The 19,688-nt window shown below is 48.7% G+C and overlaps 5 protein-coding genes across 5 annotated transcripts; 2 read left to right on the forward strand and 3 right to left on the reverse strand.

Moving 5' to 3' along the window:
- Positions 1–3,860: 3,860 nt before the first annotated feature.
- N7489_002208 (TRAPP subunit BET5) lies at positions 3,861–4,624 on the reverse strand (the record flags this gene model as incomplete). The annotated part of the gene is made up of 5 exons (XM_056707963.1): positions 3,861–3,878; positions 3,944–4,032; positions 4,099–4,244; positions 4,326–4,524; positions 4,588–4,624. 5 exons carry the CDS (start codon positions 4,622–4,624, stop codon positions 3,861–3,863), a joined length of 489 nt encoding a protein of 162 aa, XP_056572265.1.
- Positions 4,625–4,947: 323 nt separating this feature from the next.
- On the forward strand, positions 4,948–7,720 carry N7489_002209 (serine/threonine-protein kinase; the record flags this gene model as incomplete). Its single annotated transcript, XM_056707964.1, has 6 exons — positions 4,948–5,051; positions 5,134–5,203; positions 5,260–5,409; positions 5,487–6,281; positions 6,332–6,469; positions 6,521–7,720. 6 exons carry the CDS (start codon positions 4,948–4,950, stop codon positions 7,718–7,720), a joined length of 2,457 nt encoding a protein of 818 aa, XP_056572266.1.
- Positions 7,721–9,453: 1,733 nt separating this feature from the next.
- On the reverse strand, positions 9,454–10,610 carry N7489_002210 (putative AT DNA binding protein; the record flags this gene model as incomplete). The annotated part of the gene is made up of 3 exons (XM_056707965.1): positions 9,454–10,301; positions 10,402–10,516; positions 10,569–10,610. The coding sequence occupies 3 exons, from the start codon at positions 10,608–10,610 to the stop codon at positions 9,454–9,456; spliced, it is 1,005 nt and encodes a 334-aa protein (XP_056572267.1).
- A 2,248-nt stretch (positions 10,611–12,858) lies between these two features.
- On the forward strand, positions 12,859–15,762 carry set2 (SET and WW domain protein; the record flags this gene model as incomplete). Its single annotated transcript, XM_056707966.1, has 4 exons — positions 12,859–13,255; positions 13,375–14,987; positions 15,044–15,124; positions 15,199–15,762. The coding sequence occupies 4 exons, from the start codon at positions 12,859–12,861 to the stop codon at positions 15,760–15,762; spliced, it is 2,655 nt and encodes an 884-aa protein (XP_056572268.1).
- A 653-nt stretch (positions 15,763–16,415) lies between these two features.
- On the reverse strand, positions 16,416–17,619 carry N7489_002212 (translation initiation factor 6; the record flags this gene model as incomplete). The annotated part of the gene is made up of 5 exons (XM_056707967.1): positions 17,558–17,619; positions 17,426–17,497; positions 17,167–17,253; positions 16,885–17,073; positions 16,416–16,776 (listed from the first exon to the last, which is right to left on the reverse strand). The coding sequence occupies exons 1-5, from the start codon at positions 17,590–17,592 to the stop codon at positions 16,416–16,418; spliced, it is 744 nt and encodes a 247-aa protein (XP_056572269.1). The 5' UTR covers positions 17,593–17,619.
- Between the last annotated feature and the right edge of the window lie 2,069 nt (positions 17,620–19,688).

Genomic DNA, 19,688 nt, shown 5'->3' on the forward strand with positions numbered 1-19,688 from the left:
TATAAGTATGCTACATATACTATGCCCATCGCTAATTGTACACGGACATCACTAAAATATCAGAATATCAGAATATTAGAATATTAGAAAATACGGAGGGGAAAGTAGCTTTGATAGTGGCCGCCACCACATCAAAGGAGTGAGGCTGTGCAGTCTGCACAACGAAGCCCAGCTGTGATTCGATCAGGCCCCGCACCAAGCCGACGCGCTGGGTGCACTGTGTGGCGGTTGTAGTCTGTCCCGAGGTGGACTACCTTGGTATGTATGAAGTTGAGGGGTACTCCGTACTTCTCCAAAGCTATTAGGATCCATTCATCCGGTCTAATTGGGGGGGAGTCCTGTTGATCTATTAGCCGGAGCATATAATGTGAATATTTTGGACGTGCTTTATTACTCGATAGAGTAGGTGGGAGAATCATCATTTTTGAGCATAGTTGTAGCATAGTTATAGTACCCAGGGTCAGACCACTCTTACTGTATAATGCACCAATATAAACACAGTACTCCGTATGTCATCCGAGCTATGAAACCCTGCTAAATCAAATAGAGGTACCCAGGTGAATCCCAGTTTCTCAAAGGGACACTGTCCTCGTAAATCCTAAATCCCCCTTCAACCAATTGTCGGATCCCTCCGTTTATACCCGTGCTCACTCGCTACTACCAACGTCCACCTGGTCAACTTGATCATCCCGAAACCAGAAACCCCCCGTTTATCGACGTAAGTTCCTGTGATCGCTAGACGATCGCTGCTACGTAATAATAGTCGGTCAATCATGCACATCTCTCTATCGGGGTCGTGGAAACCGCGTGGGGTCTCTGTGCGATGGAGTCCCCGCAGCGATGTACAACGTACATTGGTCTAATACGTTATAGGGGAATAAAATAGAGACCAACACTAGTTTTCCGCTATCTAGGTAGCGTCACTCGGACAGATGACGGCATTTGAGATAGACGTGGTGGTGCAGGTTGACTAATATTGTCTTATGCAATTGAAAAGGATTGGATAAGAATATATCGCTCTTTCTTGGCCCTATCACCTCTGCATGGGAATACGTCCAGTCTTATTACTTGAGAATGTGGAATGCGAAATGTTCACCGTCTATTCAAATCCTGGCGTGTCTGTGGGCAGTAGGATTCCTATACGGAGTGCTAGTACGAGCCTCGCGCTGAACCTGGGCTTTGTTTCGGAGCTAGTACAGAGTAGTACCTAGCGGGATACTCAATGTTATTCCTAGATTCAATGCTCATTTTACCCCGGATTACTGTTGATTTCCGAATAAGCCCGGTTCCAAGGTTAGTACTGACCTCGGCACAGGAGACCATAAGAATAATAGAATAAGACATTTGCTGCAGAGAAACAATAAAGCTGGGAATAACAATTCAATCTGACAGGTAACGCAAAATGGAAAAAAAAAAAAAACAAAAAAACCAAAAAAAACAAACAAAACAGCAAGTCCACTTTCTCACACAAGCTTCCGTATCCAGCACTAATAACTACGAGGGATTTTCACGCGCCAATCATAGCCCTAAGAGGAACCCATCTTAATTTCCCACACTATGCACTACGGAGTATGCATGTACGCATGTAAGTAGATGTACGGAGTACAATATACAATATACAAATGTACCAAGCCTTCGATATCAATGCTATATGCACCTATCCCGAGGCATGTACTTCTACAAAATACAGCTATTCAACACCTCTCTTCCCCCAAAATTCCAATTCCTACCTCACATTTGCACGTACTCTACAAGTAGGTAAATATAAACTTGAGAGGTTAATGACTATCTTTAGGTATGGCTATTCCATGTTGGTCTCTTTATTAGGGATCATTTTGGAAAGTATTTTCCTGGTTAAAGGTCGGTCCCTGCATATACCCAGGACAAAGGGCAAGACGAACCAGATGGTTCCAATAAATCATAAGGTTGAAAGCACATTGTAGGTTAGACATGCATCTAGCGTCTTATAAATCGTTCTTTCAGATTGAAATTCGCTCTCAAGTACAGTACTTTGCCCTATGGACCCTAGAGTCCACTTTTGATAGGCAGCAATATAACAGAAACTATGAGGGTCAGCTATTTCCAAGGTCGGAAACGAAGTCTAACCAGGCCTCCGCCGTGACTCCGTGCTTTACCTCAATGCAGAAGCCATATAATCCGCTATCCAATCTCCTGAGTTACCATTACGCACATTTATAATACAATCGGAGGCCTCATGCAGCATGGAAAGTCCAGTTCCTCTCCCGAAGGATTCAGGGTACGCTGATTCACTGCTGTTCTGCATGCGTATACGACCTCTCGGGCGCGGTTGATCCCAAGTTGACCACATCGTGGCATACTTGCTGACAAGTCTTTGGGTAAGCGACGATCTTGGAGATCAGATCTATTCAATAAAAAAGCCCATGGCCATGGGGTAAGGGGTCCAGAGAGTTCACGGGAGCTCTGCGTCAGTTCACATGTTTACTTTAATGCAAAAACAACCACAAAGCCACCCAATACCGGCTGCAACCCAAATTCCGATTCAAGCCGGTGCATGCTAGACCGCCAGTTCGCGGTTGCAGGAAGAGACACACAGCCGTAAAGTTATAGGATTGGTCGCTTTGCATTGCGACACCTATCTGACGTTGCTGAACCTTGGAATGGCCCGAGCTTGAGATAAGCTGCGGCATCAAATTGTTTCATTCTTTGTGTGTGTATGCATGTGCCGGGTATGCACTAGTAACTCCTCCGTACATATCCCATGTACATATGCACTATAGAGTAAAAAAGCCCGAATCGGAGGGACGGAGCTTGTCTTTCGTTAGCATCTGTTATCCCGCTGTGGAGGTACGTTGTGCTAAACCTGTATATGTGGACGTCTGTGCTTCAGCCAAGTCATGCATGATGCAGGATGTGGACGATCTGACCTGAAGCTGAGAGCTGTCTGTGGGTATCTTGTTTTTTCCACCGTTGCAATATGCATTGAGCTTTGCTTTTTCTTGATGGGGCAGATAGAAAAAGCAATTGCAAAATCAAGTTATTGTCGTATTATTCTCGAGTCTACGCCTATCGGCTTGTCGAGTGCCTCCGTATAGAAGTAGACGCACGAGCCATGCTTGGCCGGTTGGAAAGCTGGTTCTTGGCGGTGCTGCTTGGCTATAGCTGTTTGGAATAAGGGTATGATTAGCGTTCTAGACCCGGATCTAGTATAGGGTTTGTTTTTTTCATGGCGTTGTTGGTGGTTGCGGCATTTTTTGACCTATACAACATACCCCAGGTTTACTATAAACAGGCATACTAAGGCCGGAAACTTGATATTGCACCTATAGTGAGACAATCGGCATGGAGATTGCGTTATACCAGCAATAATGGATTCTTCCGACTCTTCCCGAACACCAGTAAAAAATAGCTCTGTTCAGCGTTCCTGGTCGATAGCGCCTAATATGAAGAAGCTGAGCTATTTGCGGGCCGGCCCCCCGGGCACTCCGCACCGTAATTTCCCCGGCATTCAGCGTACTAGCGGCGCTAGGGATGCCACGTGGGAAGGAAATCGGTCTCATTGAATGGCAGCCTCACATGAAAAGGCGGTATGGATAACCTTGTCGTGCTTGGCTTCGGTGCTGTGCCCCGGTAATCTATTTCTCTCGCCAAAATGTGCCGTCGCATGCAGGTGCCCGTAGAACAGTGTGCTTGACAACGGGCGAGTCCGCTGCGGTGTGCGCTCGATTGCAGCTATGCCGCTCTTGCGCCTTCGAGATACCCGATTTGTATATGATAGCGTCAATAGGTCCGAGCGGTGAGATCCTGTTGTTTTTCCCTTCCTTACGTGGACTTGCTCGCGCGAACTGACCTCCAGGTTCCTAGGGATGGCCAGTTCGATATCATGACAGGACACGAGTCTGCTACCAGATCAGAACGCCAAGTCAACAACCAAGGCAGAATGCCAGAACTATAATGCACGTACCACAAACTGCTCCAACGATTCCTCGAATAGCTCGTTGTTCACGCCCACACCGCCGGGATGCTCGGTCGGAGAAAGGGGGTTCTTAACCACTAAACAGACCGAACCGAGTTAGCACTGCCCGAGCCCGCCAAGCCAGATCAATAAACAACACGAACCGTATTCCACAAACAGATTGATATAGATCTGTTGCAGCGCGATACGCATGCTAGGACTCTTGAGGTCCGTCAGCATGACGAACTTGGTATTCGTTGGCGTCTCATAGTAGTGAAGCTTATACTGGCTGGTGGTGAATGACACGAAGCTGGTTGGGTTAGCATCGGCTTTGCCCGTACATTCCAGGCCCAGCAAGCAGGTCCTGTCTGGCCTTCAGGGGCAGCCTTACTTGTCATCTTCGCCTCCTAGCTTGCGCACCATATTCCGCAGCGAGAAGACAGTGCCGAATACCAGCTTCGAATCGTCGTCTGTCGATCGCACTGTCTGGCCGAGACCGGTCGGTGCTGCGCCGGAGACAGTATCAGACCGCGACTTCCCCACGGTGGAGGTCGGACGCGGAAGCCACCGACGCTTGTATATGCATTCCGCTAGATGACAGTTAGTATGAAGATGATTTATATAACAGAAGAGTTTTTTTTTTTTTCTTTTACCGTGCCGATCAAAGATGTAGAACGAGTAGACGACCATAGTTGTATGTGACCTGAAACAAGTTGTTGTTGATGTTCAGGGGAGTTCCGAGGCCGACGGGCGGTGAAATTAGTTCCGGTATCGATAACAAAAGGCCCATATCAGAAAAGGAGCTGCCTGGAATTTCTTCGGGGTTTCCGATTCGACTGGATTTTCTTAAATTTCACATAGGGCTTAGTATCCTTTATTCTATCCGCTTGTGTCCAATCCTTGCCAAAGGGGGCCTCGTAAGGCTGACAACCCGCACGTTGTCGAATTCCCCGCTCGAACTTCCTCATTACCCCACACATCTCCTACCAACACTTGGTGATCAGTGTATTTCAATGGATCGGAATGTGGCAACCCCTATGTCGGATATCTCCGCAGAGCCATCTACCTCCTCACTGGAGGGTATGAACGATGCGCGGCCCCAGGCGAGCAGATTTCCGTGAGTCTCACTATGAAACACTTGCAAGAGATTGATTTTTCCTGAAGATGATGTACCATACTGACAGCCAATCTCCACCTAGATCTACTGCATCCCATGACAGTTATGCGAGGCATCGACGACGAAACCCAAGATCAAGGCGTCCGGTGAAGGTCAGTCTCTCAATGCCGTTATGACAGCTTCGGAGAACTGATGTACCGCGGACTAGGAAACACTGAACGCCCGCTCCTCCTATTATACGAGCCAAGATGACGGTACCGCGGAACATCGCATCAACCAATATATAATCAAGCAGGAGATCGGACGTGGATCGTTTGGGGCTGTTCATCTGGCTGCAGATCAGTATGGCAATGAATATGTATGAGCACGAACCTGCGAGAAATGAGCCTGGGAAATGAACATGCTAACTATCACATAAACTATTTGTGGATTTAGGCAGTCAAAGAATTCTCCAAGTCTAGACTAAGGAAACGTGCGCAGTCGCATATGTTGCGAAGACCGCGAGGCCCGATTCGGGGAGGAACGGATTTCAACTCGCCATTACATCGGCATCCTTCCGGTGACGATACTGAGACAGCAAAGAATCCTTTATATCTGATCAAGGAGGAAATTGCAATCATGAAGAAACTGAACCATAACAATCTGGTGTCATTGATCGAGGTCTTGGATGATCCAACGGAGGACTCGTTGTACATGGTGATGGAAATGTGCAAGAAGGGTGTTGTCATGAAGGTCGGGCTGGAAGAGAAAGCAGATCCGTATGATGACGAGCAATGTCGATGTTGGTTCCGTGATCTGATCTTGGGAATCGAGTACCTGCATTCACAGGGTATTGTCCATCGAGATATAAAGCCGGACAACTGCTTGGTGACCAACGACGACATTCTGAAAGTTGTCGACTTTGGTGTATCGGAAATGTTTGAAAAAGATTCAAACATGTTCACTGGTAAGTCAGCTGGGTCACCAGCATTTCTCCCGCCAGAGCTGTGCGTGGCCAAACATGGCGATGTATCCGGAAGGGCGACAGATATCTGGTCCATGGGAGTAACTCTATACTGTCTCCGATATGGAAGGCTGCCCTTTGAGAAGCAGAGCATCTTCGAGCTGTACGATAGTATCAGGGGAGATACCCCGGTGTACGAAGATGAGTCAGATGAAGTATTCAAAGATCTGATAGGACGGATCCTCGAGAAAGATCCAGAGAAACGAATCGACATGTTTGCTTTACGGGTGAGTCGATCGCAATGACAGTGATCGCCAATGCTAATCAGATACAACAGGAACACCCCTGGGTAACGAAGAATGGGACGGATCCTTTACTGTCATTTGAGGAGAACACATCGCAAATCATTGAGCCACCGACAGAGGAGGAGATGAACTCGGCCATTACAAGAAAAATGGGACATCTCGTGACCGTGGTATGTTACCATTCCTCATTCTGATAGGACATTCATTAACAAAGCCCGCAGATGAAAGCCGTTCAAAGATTCAAGCGACTAACGGATCCCATGAAACCACAATCTCCGATTCAAAGTACATTCGGTAGCATTCTGGGCGGAGACCACGATGCCTTCCTTGTCGAGCCACCAATGGAAATGGACCCAGACGAACCCTTCCCAACAGTCGGAGCGGCTCTACAGACACACGACTCCAATGGCTCAGACGTGCGTAAGAACTTCCCCCGGCGCCCTTTCGCCGGATTCCGAGAAAATGCCGGGGGTATCGGGTCTACCGATTCAGCCAGCTTTTCATCCCAGCCGGAGCACAGCCCGAGCAACAGCAAATTACCCAGCGGCGTAATCGAGCCCGAACGAAGAGACTCCGGCTCCATCCGCAGCTGGGGGTCCACAGCTCAACCGGATGTCGGCCACGAAGCTCAACCCCACTCCCAGTCGGCATCACCCCATATCCCCCTTTCGCGAGCGAGCTCAAGTAGAACTAAGCGCAGCATGGAGGGGACGAGGGGGCATGCCCGTGATCCGCTGGAGGAGGAGTTTCCCTACCTCTTCATTGGACCATCTACCTACAACGGCTCCTCACAGCAGGACACTGTTCCCGGTGACGAGCCGGCGTCCATCTTGCAAGAGCCGGGACATTCAATGGATCCATCTGACCAGATGGAGGACGAGGAGCCCGTACAGTTCGTTAGTGAATCACCCGGCGCTGCGGATTTCAATATCTACGAGACGGCGTACAGGAAGGAACTAGACCGCATCAAGAACAACCTGAAAGACCGCGATACCGGCCGGAAGGTGTACCTGACCCGCTTCGTTGAGGAAAACAGCGCCGAAGTGCTGAAACTATCCAAAGAGAAGGAGTTGGATCTTCAAATGGGGGATGACTTCACTCCTTCCCCTCTGTCGAGAACACCATCAGGCTTCGGCACTGCGGTCAGTGCTCTGCGTTCGCAGATTCTGCAGAAAAGGCAGGCTGAGGAGCCAGAGGAACAGGGTAGTGATGCAAGGGAAGATAAAGATTATTCACAGAACCGTGAGCCTCATCCTCATCCTCCGAAACGCTTGTCGGTTCCATCCCAGTCTATACCCGAGCCTGAATCCTCTTCTCTAGAGGCGACGGGGGTGTCGTCTACGGAGGGGAATGGTGATTCCAAAGCACAGCTGCGGCGAATTCTTGATCGAGTTCGTGGAAAGTCTGATGGCGCAGAGTGATAGGCTAGGCGGAAGGTGTTGTTTGGATAGGATTGTGTGAACATTAGGTTCTTTGTGTAGAGATAGCATTTCTTTCAAGGTAGCATATTTTATTCAAGGCGTCGAAGGAGACAGCTGTTTTCACTGTATAATTTTGACCTATACATACACTGCGGACATGTCGAATGTAGTAAATCTCTGAGAGTACCTCGGCATGTGTCTTATTGGCACGTATACGAACATGTGGAAACAACCCGGACATTGCAGCTTTGATGCTTGCGTCGTTATCATCCCAAGATTCCAATGTCGGGAAAGTATCAAAATACATAAAAACAAAAAGTCAACTCCCGTAGGCGATCCGGCAACTTGAGATCAATCGGATCCAAGGTGGCAGCGCGTGTCGCCAACGACAACCGCTAGGCCAAATGCCCGCCCATCCACTCATACACTTGGCAGTTCTATGTCCCATACGAAGTGGGGTAAATTATTGAATACTGCCTGAGTCTGAGAGTTGATAGTCAAGTATTTCTGCACTTTTCCGGTGCATGAGCACTAGTAGTAAATCAGTATCTATTTGTAGGCGCATACGGGTTACAAACTATGTAGGTATATCAGTAAAGATCCCACTTGAAAGTGCGCTTATATTAGCAAAAGCCATGCCCGGGATACATAGAAATAAGGATGAAGAACAATGCCTCAAGCGATAGTGTAAGATTGAATACTCTCAATTCATTATTAACTAGGGCGAAGAAGGTAGAACATTATCCTGTAAGGGAAGCCGAGATAGAAGAGAATGAACAGTAAAGTCAAAAGCAAACTGTCAGAACAGGAACCAAAGTGTCATCAAATGTCAGAAGTGTAGTAGAATAAAATACAAGGTAAACAGGCCTTAGACAAGAAAATCGAAAGGCTCAAAGAACCGCCATCGCCATGTATTAGCAATAGACATAATGCATCGTCGTCGTCATCAAATGCATAGCACGCTAGACATTGGGCTGGGCTGAAGAGAGAAAGAGAAAGAGAAAACGGAAAGATAGAAAGCGTAAAATCAAGACAGAGAATAGAAGAACGATGCGAGACATGGAGGGCATCAATTGGCGTAGACGTCTTGTCTTGTCTCGTCTTTTGCCATGGTGCTTGGAGTAGGCTTCACAATATGAGATTGTGTTCGCTAGGAGACGAGGGGGAAGCAGGAGCAGAAGGAAAGCAGTTGAAGGACTCGCTTGCTTGATTTGGGGGGCGCAATGGCGTGAAGATTCAATCATAGGAAAATCAAATATCAAGAATATGAAAGCCGTTATCTTCATCGAACGTGGGGGAACTCGTGGACGCATCAATGGATTTATGAAGGTCACTGTCACAAAGAGAGAAAGGAAAGGAAAGCATTTCCCATCCCATAGCATATCTGACCTTCGGTATACAGTACCTAGGTTGACAGACACGGGCATGAAATGAGAGAGAGTTAAGCATGCATGGGGATGTTGGATTGTCGAAGAGGGAAAGTCGGAGGTGTGAAAGGGGGTCGCTTGAAGAGCTTGGAGAAAAACCGCGCACAATAAACACAACACGGGAACGCTGTCTATTGTTCATCAATGGCTTGATCATTCATTCATGGCGCTTGGGCCTCAAAAAAAAAAAAAGAAAAACAAAGAAAAACAAAGGCTGAAATCGAAAGTCGAAAGTACAATCCAGACTTGGGATCAAAATGAAAATGAAAATGACGATGTAGAAAAAGAAATATCAAAATCAAATGGTCATCGGGGAGCTTGCTCGGCTGGTGTCGTGCTCATTCGTCCTTCCGAGTACGGTCCTGGCTGGTCGGATCGACTAGTGACCGAGTCGCGCCGACCACTGTCTGGCGGGGAGAACCGATCTGCTGAGAAGCTGTAAGGCCGCTCGACTGGGTTGCTGAGTCTAGGGAATGCGTCTGGGGGCCCTAGTTGCAAGGCGTGTGGTGAAGGGAGGGGATGGCCCATCTCTGTTGGCCGGGGTAGTTCACGCATGTTGGTGCCCATGCCGCGGGCTGGCATATCGCGGCGCTCATCGTTTGACGCGGGGCCAGGGCCTGGTGGAATTGCCGAGCGCATGGCTGAAGTGTCGTAGAGCATTGGGACTGGGCCCGGTTTGGGTCCATGGAATGCTTGGGGTGCCGGCGGAAATGGTGTAGACGATGGGCCTGCCGCGGGGCTGGTTGGTGAAGGAGGGACTTTAAGTCTGCCAGACCCTGACCGTCGAGGGGCTGGGTAGGTTTCACCGCGGGCCTCGGCTAGAAGCTTGCGTCGCTCGGTCTCTGCTTTGCTTGGGCGTCCTCGTTTACGGGGTGGCTCGCCGGGGCCGGTATCTAGTCTTGGGGAGAGCTGGGCGGATGCTCCGCTTTCGCTGCTGTAGGAGGCGGTGCTCGCTGGTGGCCTTGGCTGAATTGCACGAGGGATTGGTTTGTCGGAAGGATACAATGGCCGCTTGCGCATAGTGCTAGGGTCCATTGGGGCTGGCGGGCCGGTGATATCGGATCGCGGTGGAAACGGTGCCACTGGATGTGGAGGGTGCACAGGCTGCTGAACCATATTGAGATAGGCCGTTTTGCACGAGCTGAGTGAACGACCTGGACCGGGGTGTTAGCGCCAAGTTGATATTGATCTGCAAAGCTTTTCTCTTTCTCATTCCCTTTTTTCCTTCTTTGGCCGGCAATTGGACGATAATACCTTGTGGAAGGGGAATATGCTCCCAGCTTGGAGTAATTCCGTATTCTTTAATCATGCGCACTAGATAGCTGGAAGGAAATCCAGCTTTCTTGAGGATCTCGGTGAGTAGAGTGTACTGGCTGGTCAGCATCGGATTCACTTCACGTCCAGTTAAAGAATCTCCATACCTTGTCCTCCTCGGTCCATGGCCTATCAGATGGATTCGACATATCCAGACCATGGAAGCGGATTATAGCCGGCTTCCCTTTCCCTCTGAAAAGAAAAGAAATATAACCGCGAAAGAAAGCAAAAAAAAAACCAAAAACAAAGAAAGCCTCCCAGATTATGATCCCGGAAAAGGGACAGCGAACGGCAATCGTCAGGGTCGTGATACAACAATTCAGATCAATTGATCCCTCATTTATGCCTGAGAGGGAAAAGCGAAGAGAGTGAGAGAGAAAGAATTAAAAAAAAAATCAATCAATCAAAAGACACGCGCCAGCAGGGAACGAGAGGAGGTCTCTTATGTCCCCATATCCTCCCACGCGGAGACGAAACAAAAGGGATGACAGAGGAAAACGAATGATTTGACAATTAGAGGCTTTGTAGCCAAAGAAAATGAAAAAAGGGCAGTTGAATCAAACTCCATTCAAAGTCCCCAATTAATTTTTTTGGGGATTTTTTTTCCAGGAAGATTTCTGGCCAAACGGACTTGAGCAGCCGGGATCGCGCAGGAGACCAGCGTTCGGGAGGAAAGCTGCAGGGACGAATGCTGGAGAGTATTACAGTACTAGAAGAATATGGTAAAGTACCAAGCATACCAAAATCGAGAGAAAAATGGGCGTTTCAGCCGGGAAGTTTCATATGTTTTCCAGAAGAGTTTCGAAGGGCAAAATTACCACTAAGAAAGACCGGGAAGCGGGGAGACTGGGAATTCTGATTCCTCCGAAAGTACAATCGAGGGGTTGAATTGAGTGGGGGCTGCATGGTATCGAACGGATGGGGACTTTGGACTTTTTTTTTGGCATATGGTATGGTCTTCAAGGGTATCTAGGTAATGCCCAGGATACGGGATGTATAAGATAGGCTTAGATTCAGCCGAATTGCATCGTTGGTTCGGGAAACGGTTGGCCCTGGCAGTTCCAGAACCAAGGGACAGTTGAAGCGTTTATTTCTTGTTTTTATTTTTGGCATTTTTTAGTGCATGACTGTGGTTTGTCCTTTTTCCGGTAAACAGTGGGATGGAGCCCACAGTGGATTTTGATAGGTGGTAACACTGGCCCGGGATGTTGGTACGTCCGGTGAGAATGATTTTGTTTGAAGCTAGCCTCAGGGGCGGTTAGAGTGGGCGATCGTACAGGAAAAGTAAAAGGCGCGTCTGTCATGCAGGTGGTTCTGATGAAAATGGGTCAGGACGATTGGCAGAGATGAGCCGAGTGGAGAGGGGGTGGACTCCGCCGAGGTACAGCCGTGAGGTTTTGTAAAATACGAGTTTGATCAGGGGCATGTGTGAGGAGGAGAGAGAAGAGAAAGAAGATGTGAAGTGAAAAGAAGAGCAGTGAAGAAGTAAAGTACGGGGATGACAGAGAAGGATAGCCTGAGGCACATATACCAGGAAGGTATACTCCGTACCTTTTGATATATCATATTATATTCGATATATCCGTATTGTAGATGTATATTATACGTATTATATTATTCAAGTTCTTTATTATTTTATTTTATTATACTGTAAAATATAATTTCTCTACTCCGTACTCCGTACATATGTACCTACGTACCTCTTTAACATGTTGACGCACAGACTCCTCCACGTTGACAACACATGCAGACGCGCTTTTTCCTGCTCTCTCCTCCAATCGATTTTGGGGGGAACTTTCACTTGGATACGGTACACATGCATTCTTGCCTTTCCCCTTTCTAGGTCTTTCGGTCTTTCGGTTTTCAGGTTTTCGGTCGCGTTCAATTATATCACTTCGCCTATGCTGGCTGCCTTGGATGATAACCCTGTCACAGTTCCCGTCACAGCTCCCGTCTAAGGAAATCATCAACACATAAAATGTTAAACACATATATTGGGATCGAGGAAAGACTATTGTCACTCTCCCACGCTATTACTTTGTCAGAGATCTCCATACCTATTCGAGGTATTCTTATGAGCCTCTTGAAGTGGAAGTGAAACAACGTCCAACCTCACTCTATACCACTACCAGGTGAACCCGAGGTGAATCAGGTCAGGTCTATACAAGAATGAGACTAGACTCAAGGCGGTGAGAGAGACGCGAAAATGACAATAGCTTCGATTTCAGTCAAATTAGGAGATTTTTATCAATGAGATTGTTCCCTTTACCGCTCTGGAAACCCCCTTGATTCCCGAGGGCATATCTTGGCAGAATCATCCAACTTCGTATTCTGCTCTATTTTCATTCTCTTCCTCTCTCTTTCTTTCCATATCTCCCACCCGTAGTCCGTGTCGTCATGTCTGCCCATGACTACGCGGACTCTGAAGAGCCTGCCAAAATGGAGCGGGACTCTCCGGTAAACGGCAATCATTTGAAAAACGGCGACTCGCGTACCTCCTCTCGATCTCCTCTTCCTCCGAAAAAGGAGTCCTCCCCCAACTCCGATGCACCCGACCCAATGAAGGAAAATATCGGCGAGATCGTCCTTAAGCAGGAACCGGGCCAACCGCCCAAGCTGTCACGCAGCTCGTCGCAGAAGGTCGCGTCGCGACCTCCGCCGCTGTACACGCACCTGCCGGATAGCACCCAGGATGCGCTCGCCACCTTTGAACAGATCCCCGGCTGTATCTACGCCAACAAATACATGGGATACACCGAACATGCCATGGAATGTGATTGCGCTGAAGAGTGGGGTAAGTTTGGATTTCGAGTAGCCTCGGTGTCTTCTTGCCCGATTCCCAAGAGGACATTCTCCTACTTTGGCATTTTCGGCATGGAACGTCCGCGAGCATATCGCTGACCCGCTCTGTAGACCCGAAGATTGGTCGAAATATCGCATGTGGTGAGGATTCAGACTGTATCAACCGCGCGACCAAGATCGAGTGTGCGGGCGAATGCGGCTGTGGTCCCGACTGTCAAAACCAGCGGTTTCAAAAAAGACAGTTTGCCCCGGTGTCCGTTATCAAAACAGAAAAAAAGGGATTCGGATTGCGCGCGGAAAAGAATCTCGACCCGGGCGAATTGATTTACGAATATGTTGGTGAGGTCGTGGGAGAGCAGCAATTCCGAAAGCGCATGAGACAGTATGATGAGGAGGGCATCAAGCACTTCTACTTTATGTCCTTGAACAAGGGCGAGTTTGTCGATGCGACCAAGCGAGGCAACCTGGGACGATTCTGCAATCACTCGTGCAATCCCAACTGCTATGTTGACAAATGGGTCGTGGGCGAGAAGCTACGTATGGGAATTTTCGCTGAACGCGCTGTTCAGGCCGGCGAGGAGCTGGTTTTCAACTACAATGTTGACCGATACGGTGCCGACCCCCAGCCCTGCTATTGTGGGGAGCCCATGTGCACAGGATTCATCGGCGGACGCACTCAGACAGAGCGTGCGACCAAGCTATCGAATGCAACTATCGAGGCTCTCGGTATTGATGAGGCCGATGGCTGGGATACTGTGGTGGCGAAGCGCCCCAAGAAGAAGAAGATGGAAGAGGACGACGAGGAGTATGTGGACAGCGTGCAGCCCAAGTCGCTGGATGAGGATGGTGTGACCAAGGTCATGGCGGCTCTTGTGCAGTGCCAGGAGAAGTGGATCGCGGTCAAACTGCTAGGTCGTATCCAGCGCTGTGACGATGAACGCGTTCGCAATCGCGTGGTCAGGATGCACGGATACCAGATCCTGAACTCCCAGCTCGCTCAATGGAAGGAAGACCAGAACGTGGTTTTGCAGATCCTGAACATCCTCGACGGCTTCCCGCGACTCACCCGGAACAAGATCCAGGACTCCAAGATTGAGACGAATATTCGGCCGTTGACGACCTGTAATGATGAGCGTGTCGCGAAGAAAGCAGTCGCCCTTCTTGAGAGCTGGGCTGGTCTGGAAGTCGCATACCGAATCCCGCGCATGAAACGCGGCAAGGACGCGAAGCAGGCAATCAACCAGTTCGAGCGCCGCGAAACTGGACAGGAGCAGCGCCAGCGATCTCTTACCCGCTCTCCATCTCCTGTGTACGATGCTCCTCGTGGGCCGGCGCAGCAACGAAGAGACCGAGGTCCTCAGCGGTCCAGACAACCCAACCGCCGTGGTCCCCGGCCCTTGCCTGAGGGATGGTATACCGCGGAGGCGGAGGGCCGCGTTTACTACTACTCCGCATCAGGCAAAACAACATGGGAACGACCAACTTTGCCTGCTACTCCTGCTACTCCTGCGCCGGGTCAACCCGCCAAAAACCAACAAAATCTGGCATTGCAGAGTATCATTGACGGGATCATGAACACCCAGGAAGACACACCTTCCGAGAACCGAACTGCTACACCCGTGACTCCTCAGCCTTCCGCCGATCAGCCGGAAAGAAGACACAAAGATGGAGAGAAATGGAGGAAGCTTCCATTGGAGAAACAGAAGAGAATATACGAGAACACGGTGAGTATTCACGCACAGCACGGAATATAACAGGACCTAGGACTAACACGGCACAGCTTTTCCCGCTTATCAAGCCCGTGGTGGATCAGTACAAACACAAGATCCCTGACCATCATTTGAAACGATTTGCTAAGGAGGTAAAGATTACTGACCCTCACTTTCGATTCCACTTCTGATGAAATGTAACTATGCTAACATTCCCCATTAATAGACTGCGAAGAAGCTCGTTGAAAGCGACTACAAGAATAATCGCGTCAAAGATCCCACCGCGAAGATCTCCACGAAGCACCAGCAAACCGTCAAAAATTACTGCAAGACCTTCTTCCACAAGGCCGCAGCCAAATACGTGGATCGCGAGAAACTCGAGGCCGAGAAGTCGCAGGACGCTACTCCGAACCCCGGAAGCGAAGTTCACAGCACGGGTGACGATGAAGCCGTTGCAGGTGCATCTGCGAGTTCTCCCTTGGAAGACGATGACGCTGCATCGCTCAAACGCAAGCGGAACGGAACGCTGAACGTTGACGGTGCTGAAGATGGAGCCTCCTCTCCGTCTAAGCGACAGAAATCTACACCTCCACCGCCTCCTCCTCCGCCCCCTCCAGCGGATCTTCCTCAAGATGATGCCGACGGTGATACCAGCATGGGAAACACTGGGAATGACTCTTCACATCCGAAGGACGACTCCGGCGCTGGAGTCAACGTCAACATGGAGATAGAAGCGGAGAATAACCCACAAACGGAGCGACCTCAAATCAGTGTGGAGGGACAAGTCTAAGCAACTTCTGCGGTTCTTGTCTTATTTTGTGCTTGTCTATGAATACCCAAAAGCGAGTAAAAAAGCGAGAGGATTGGAAGAAAATGGAGAGATTGAAACGGATATCTCAACGGTCTGCATTGCTTTTGCTTCTAACGTGTTCTTTTTATGCCATTTTTATCTTTTTTTGCTTTCTATTGCTTTCTATGCCTGTCGACAATACCCCCGAGCCCAAGTGCCACTTATCATAGTTTGCATCAATTCAGCCTGTCTTGCGCTGTAAGCCTTCATGCGTTTTAGCTTTTTAGAAGATATATAGCATACGGACGAGTGTCTACAGCTATATAAGAAGACTAAGACCATTTCGATGGATATTCTCAAGTGTCAACATCTATATCTCGATTAATTTTAAATCTTTGATACTACACATTCCATCCATCATGCATAATTCATTCGAGTATATGCAAGCATAAGCATTACAGACTCCCAAAGAAAGACCCATCAGACCGAACAGAGCAGAGAAGACAGAGCCGAACAGGCCACAAAAAAAAAAAAAAAAAAAAAAAAAAGGAATACCAGTACTTTCAATCAAAAAATCATTCCAGCGTGAAAATAAGAACAGGACCATGTACCGTAAAGAGCCCACCAGAAAGTGCAATCTAAAGACAACAAATCTAGTAGAAACTCTCCACAATACTATCCTTATTGACAGCAGCACCGCCGGCACCACCGGGCGCCATCTCACCAAGTCTGAACACAGACTCGACAACGCTCAGCTCGGTGGCCGTGGTGTCCAGTCCGGTGATGGCGAGCCAGTCGTTGACGACCATGCCGGCGCCGACGACTGGAGAGCCGCGGTTCACACTGCCTGCCACGAGGGGAACTTGCAAGAGCGAGGAGAGCTCGTCCTGGTCGCGGATTGAGGTCTTGGGGTGCACGATTCCACCTTGGTTCGAGAGGGCCATGTACGAGCCTGTGAGGACATTGTCGGCTACTGTTTGACGGAAAACTTCTACACCGAGGACGTCGGCGATGCTGGGTGAAAAGAGATATGTCAGTTTTGGAAGAAAAAAAAGGCATCGAAGAAAGTTTGGGTGGAATGGAATGGTGAAATTAGGTTCCGGACGCAAAATTGCTACTCACATCTCCTCGGTCTCACGCTCCAGATCAGGGTGCACGATTGCAACATGGTCGTTGCAGCAAATAACATTGCCGAGCGCGGAGAGGCGCTCTTCTATGCGTTGGATTTTGACTTCGGCCGGAAGCGTGTTACGCAAATGTTGCAATTCTTGGTCTGTGGTGGTTGTGGGGACGAGAAGACCTTTGCGGTTACTGAGGGCACGATATTAGCATTTGCGTTTTTCTTGCTAGATGTTCCTTCCTGGCAGAAAGGCTGTTCGTTTGAACTGGCTATGTCCGACTCACCCGACGATTAGACGACCGACAATGCGGGTTCCGGCGATGGTTGCGTGGCAGATGGGGATGACATCTTGGAGTTCAGATTCGAAGACACTGTATTTGACTGTTAGTTGGGGTACTTCGTAGGTTGTATTGGGTTGGAGGTTAGAGAGTGGGATTTGGAATGGCACGGCATTGGCGGTGGTATGCCTTACCACCCACCATGCCTATCATTGCCAGCCCCAGATCTCAACCCTATACCCTCCTGAATGTTCGAAAAACACACCTGTAGAAGTTCTCCGAAGCACCAACCGCAACGATAGCGTAGGCATTTGTCAGGCAAGAGAAAACACCGACCCTAAATGGAAACCGTCAGCCCGTGTCCCAAACATTCTTAACGGTCTTCAGAGTATCTTACTCGTTAGAGTTCTCGAATTGCGCGCGAACAGCCATAATGGTTAGGGTATCAGAAGAAGTTGCAGAGAGCAGAGTGGGAAAAATCGTGCGGTGTGGAGCGGGGTAGCGAAAAGCGCGGAGCTAGCAGATGCAGGAGCAACAGAGACAGAAACTGTGCTCGAAAGAATTTAAAAAATCGAGAATGGAGTCTAGGATTTGCAGAATGAAGCCGAGAGATAAATAAATTGGCAGAGACGTGCGATCCAACTGAAAAAAGACCAAAAGCTCGGGCCAATCAGAGTGTCGCCTGAACTTGCCCCGCCGGAGCCGCAGAGGCGAGGTTGGTGGGCTAATAGAATGTACTGGTACTTTCTCTACTATGGTGTACAGTATGGTAAACTAAGTACTGCTACCTCATTTCTACTGACTCATTCTGTCTCATCCTGACGATGATTCATTCGACTACATTCATTCTACGGAGTATACTTCATTTTATGTTATTCATGATTATATTCTTTATTCCACATATCAGTCATAGTCATGCACAGCCACAACAACGGACCTTGGCTAGAACATCCATGGCTGATGCTCCAGCATGTCAACCCTAGTCATCCCTACATACACACCTCTATACTTCCCTTCCCCAAATGGATATACAATGCTCCCTTTCCACCTAACTTCAAATTCACTTCCTTGTCTTCCTTCTCCTGGAACTTATATTGGATTTACCATCTTACCCAGCTGAGAATTCCATCTGTTCGGGGCAACTTCACGTGTAAGCATGAAAAGCTAGGAAGGGGAAAGATGTCTTCATTATGACTAGCTAAGGAGAGACTATAGGTGGGCAACTTATCACATAACATGACAGGGTGGTGACACCGACGACCGAAGCGTCGTCCTCGACGCGCGAATTTCTCACGGTATCTATTGTAGCAAGGACAAACGCCCACATGGCGTCTTTGTCGCCATTTGTGGTGTACTGGATAAGCCCCCTCTATGACCTCCACAGGTTCCTTTTTGTTCTTCTCTAGACGCTGGTGCAATTCCTCAACATCAGTGATAATGGGTAGACTTAGAGTGGAAGACCCAGAAGATCGCCTCGATGATCCTCCGAAGAAAGGAAGACTTACATTTCGTCTTAGGGGTGACAGGTGGATATAGCTGCTGACGTTGTAGATTCTATGCCAGCTAGCAGCTTCGTAAATTAACTAGAGCGGTAAAGCACATCAGCCATAACAGTATAGGAGTAAGTATCCGCAAAAATACCACGTTCTACAGGATTGGCCCAGGTTCACATCCTCTTTTCCATAACGCATTTTGAAAGGCTGATAGAACGCTGCAGTATCGCCTTGGGTTGTGAATGACACGATACCCTATCTTGCAATTGACGAATGAACTGTAACCTAGTGTTTAAGTTAGTATACCACGGCAAAGAGTGGGTTCTAAGGAATTGCAACTCACATATTAAATCTCTACAGCCCATATAGCGGCTGTGATGTGGAGATAGTGTCACATAAGGAGTCTCTCGAGTCACTCTGACTTGAGAGAGAATTTTAGCAAAAAGGGTCGTGCTTGTTGCCCGGACGATTGTAATCTAAATTTACTGGCTTCAATGACTGTAGTCGAAGATGACCACCTTCGGGGAGCCAGTTTAGTGCTGCATTTAGTGTGTTTGTGGGAGAGATGAGAGAGGTCTTGGACATACTTGGGCAGACTGTAGTGCCGCTCTGTCAAATAGCGCGTTAAATGTCATGCGAAGGGGACCGATGACCTTCACCTTGCTATCTAGAGTCTTGGTTATCCACGCACTTTGATTACAGTTCTCTTGTGGTTGCTCATTGGTTAGGGTACAGGATTCTCTCGGTGCACCGTTGTATGGTTACCGGCCTTCATCGCCATCCTCGAGGCACCTGGTCCGCTGGTGTTGGCGTCGACGAAGGCGACGCCGGAAGCCCTCAAGATCGTTCGGCAGCCTCGAAGCTAGACGGGCAAATTCATTAACGGCTTTTCTCAGCGGCTGTTGAGATTCAAGAGCCTAGTCGACCGGGTAGGGAAATGATACTGGTAGGGAGGAGGTGGAATATGACGGGGGTTGTGACAGGATGAAATATGGCTGATAAAGGCGCCTTCTCTTATTAGGGCTTCCCTCACTT

The sequence above is a fragment of the Penicillium chrysogenum genome, assembly GCF_028827035.1.
Source record: "Penicillium chrysogenum strain IBT 35668 chromosome Unknown utg000001l_segment0_segment0, whole genome shotgun sequence".
NCBI lineage: Eukaryota > Fungi > Ascomycota > Eurotiomycetes > Eurotiales > Aspergillaceae > Penicillium > Penicillium chrysogenum.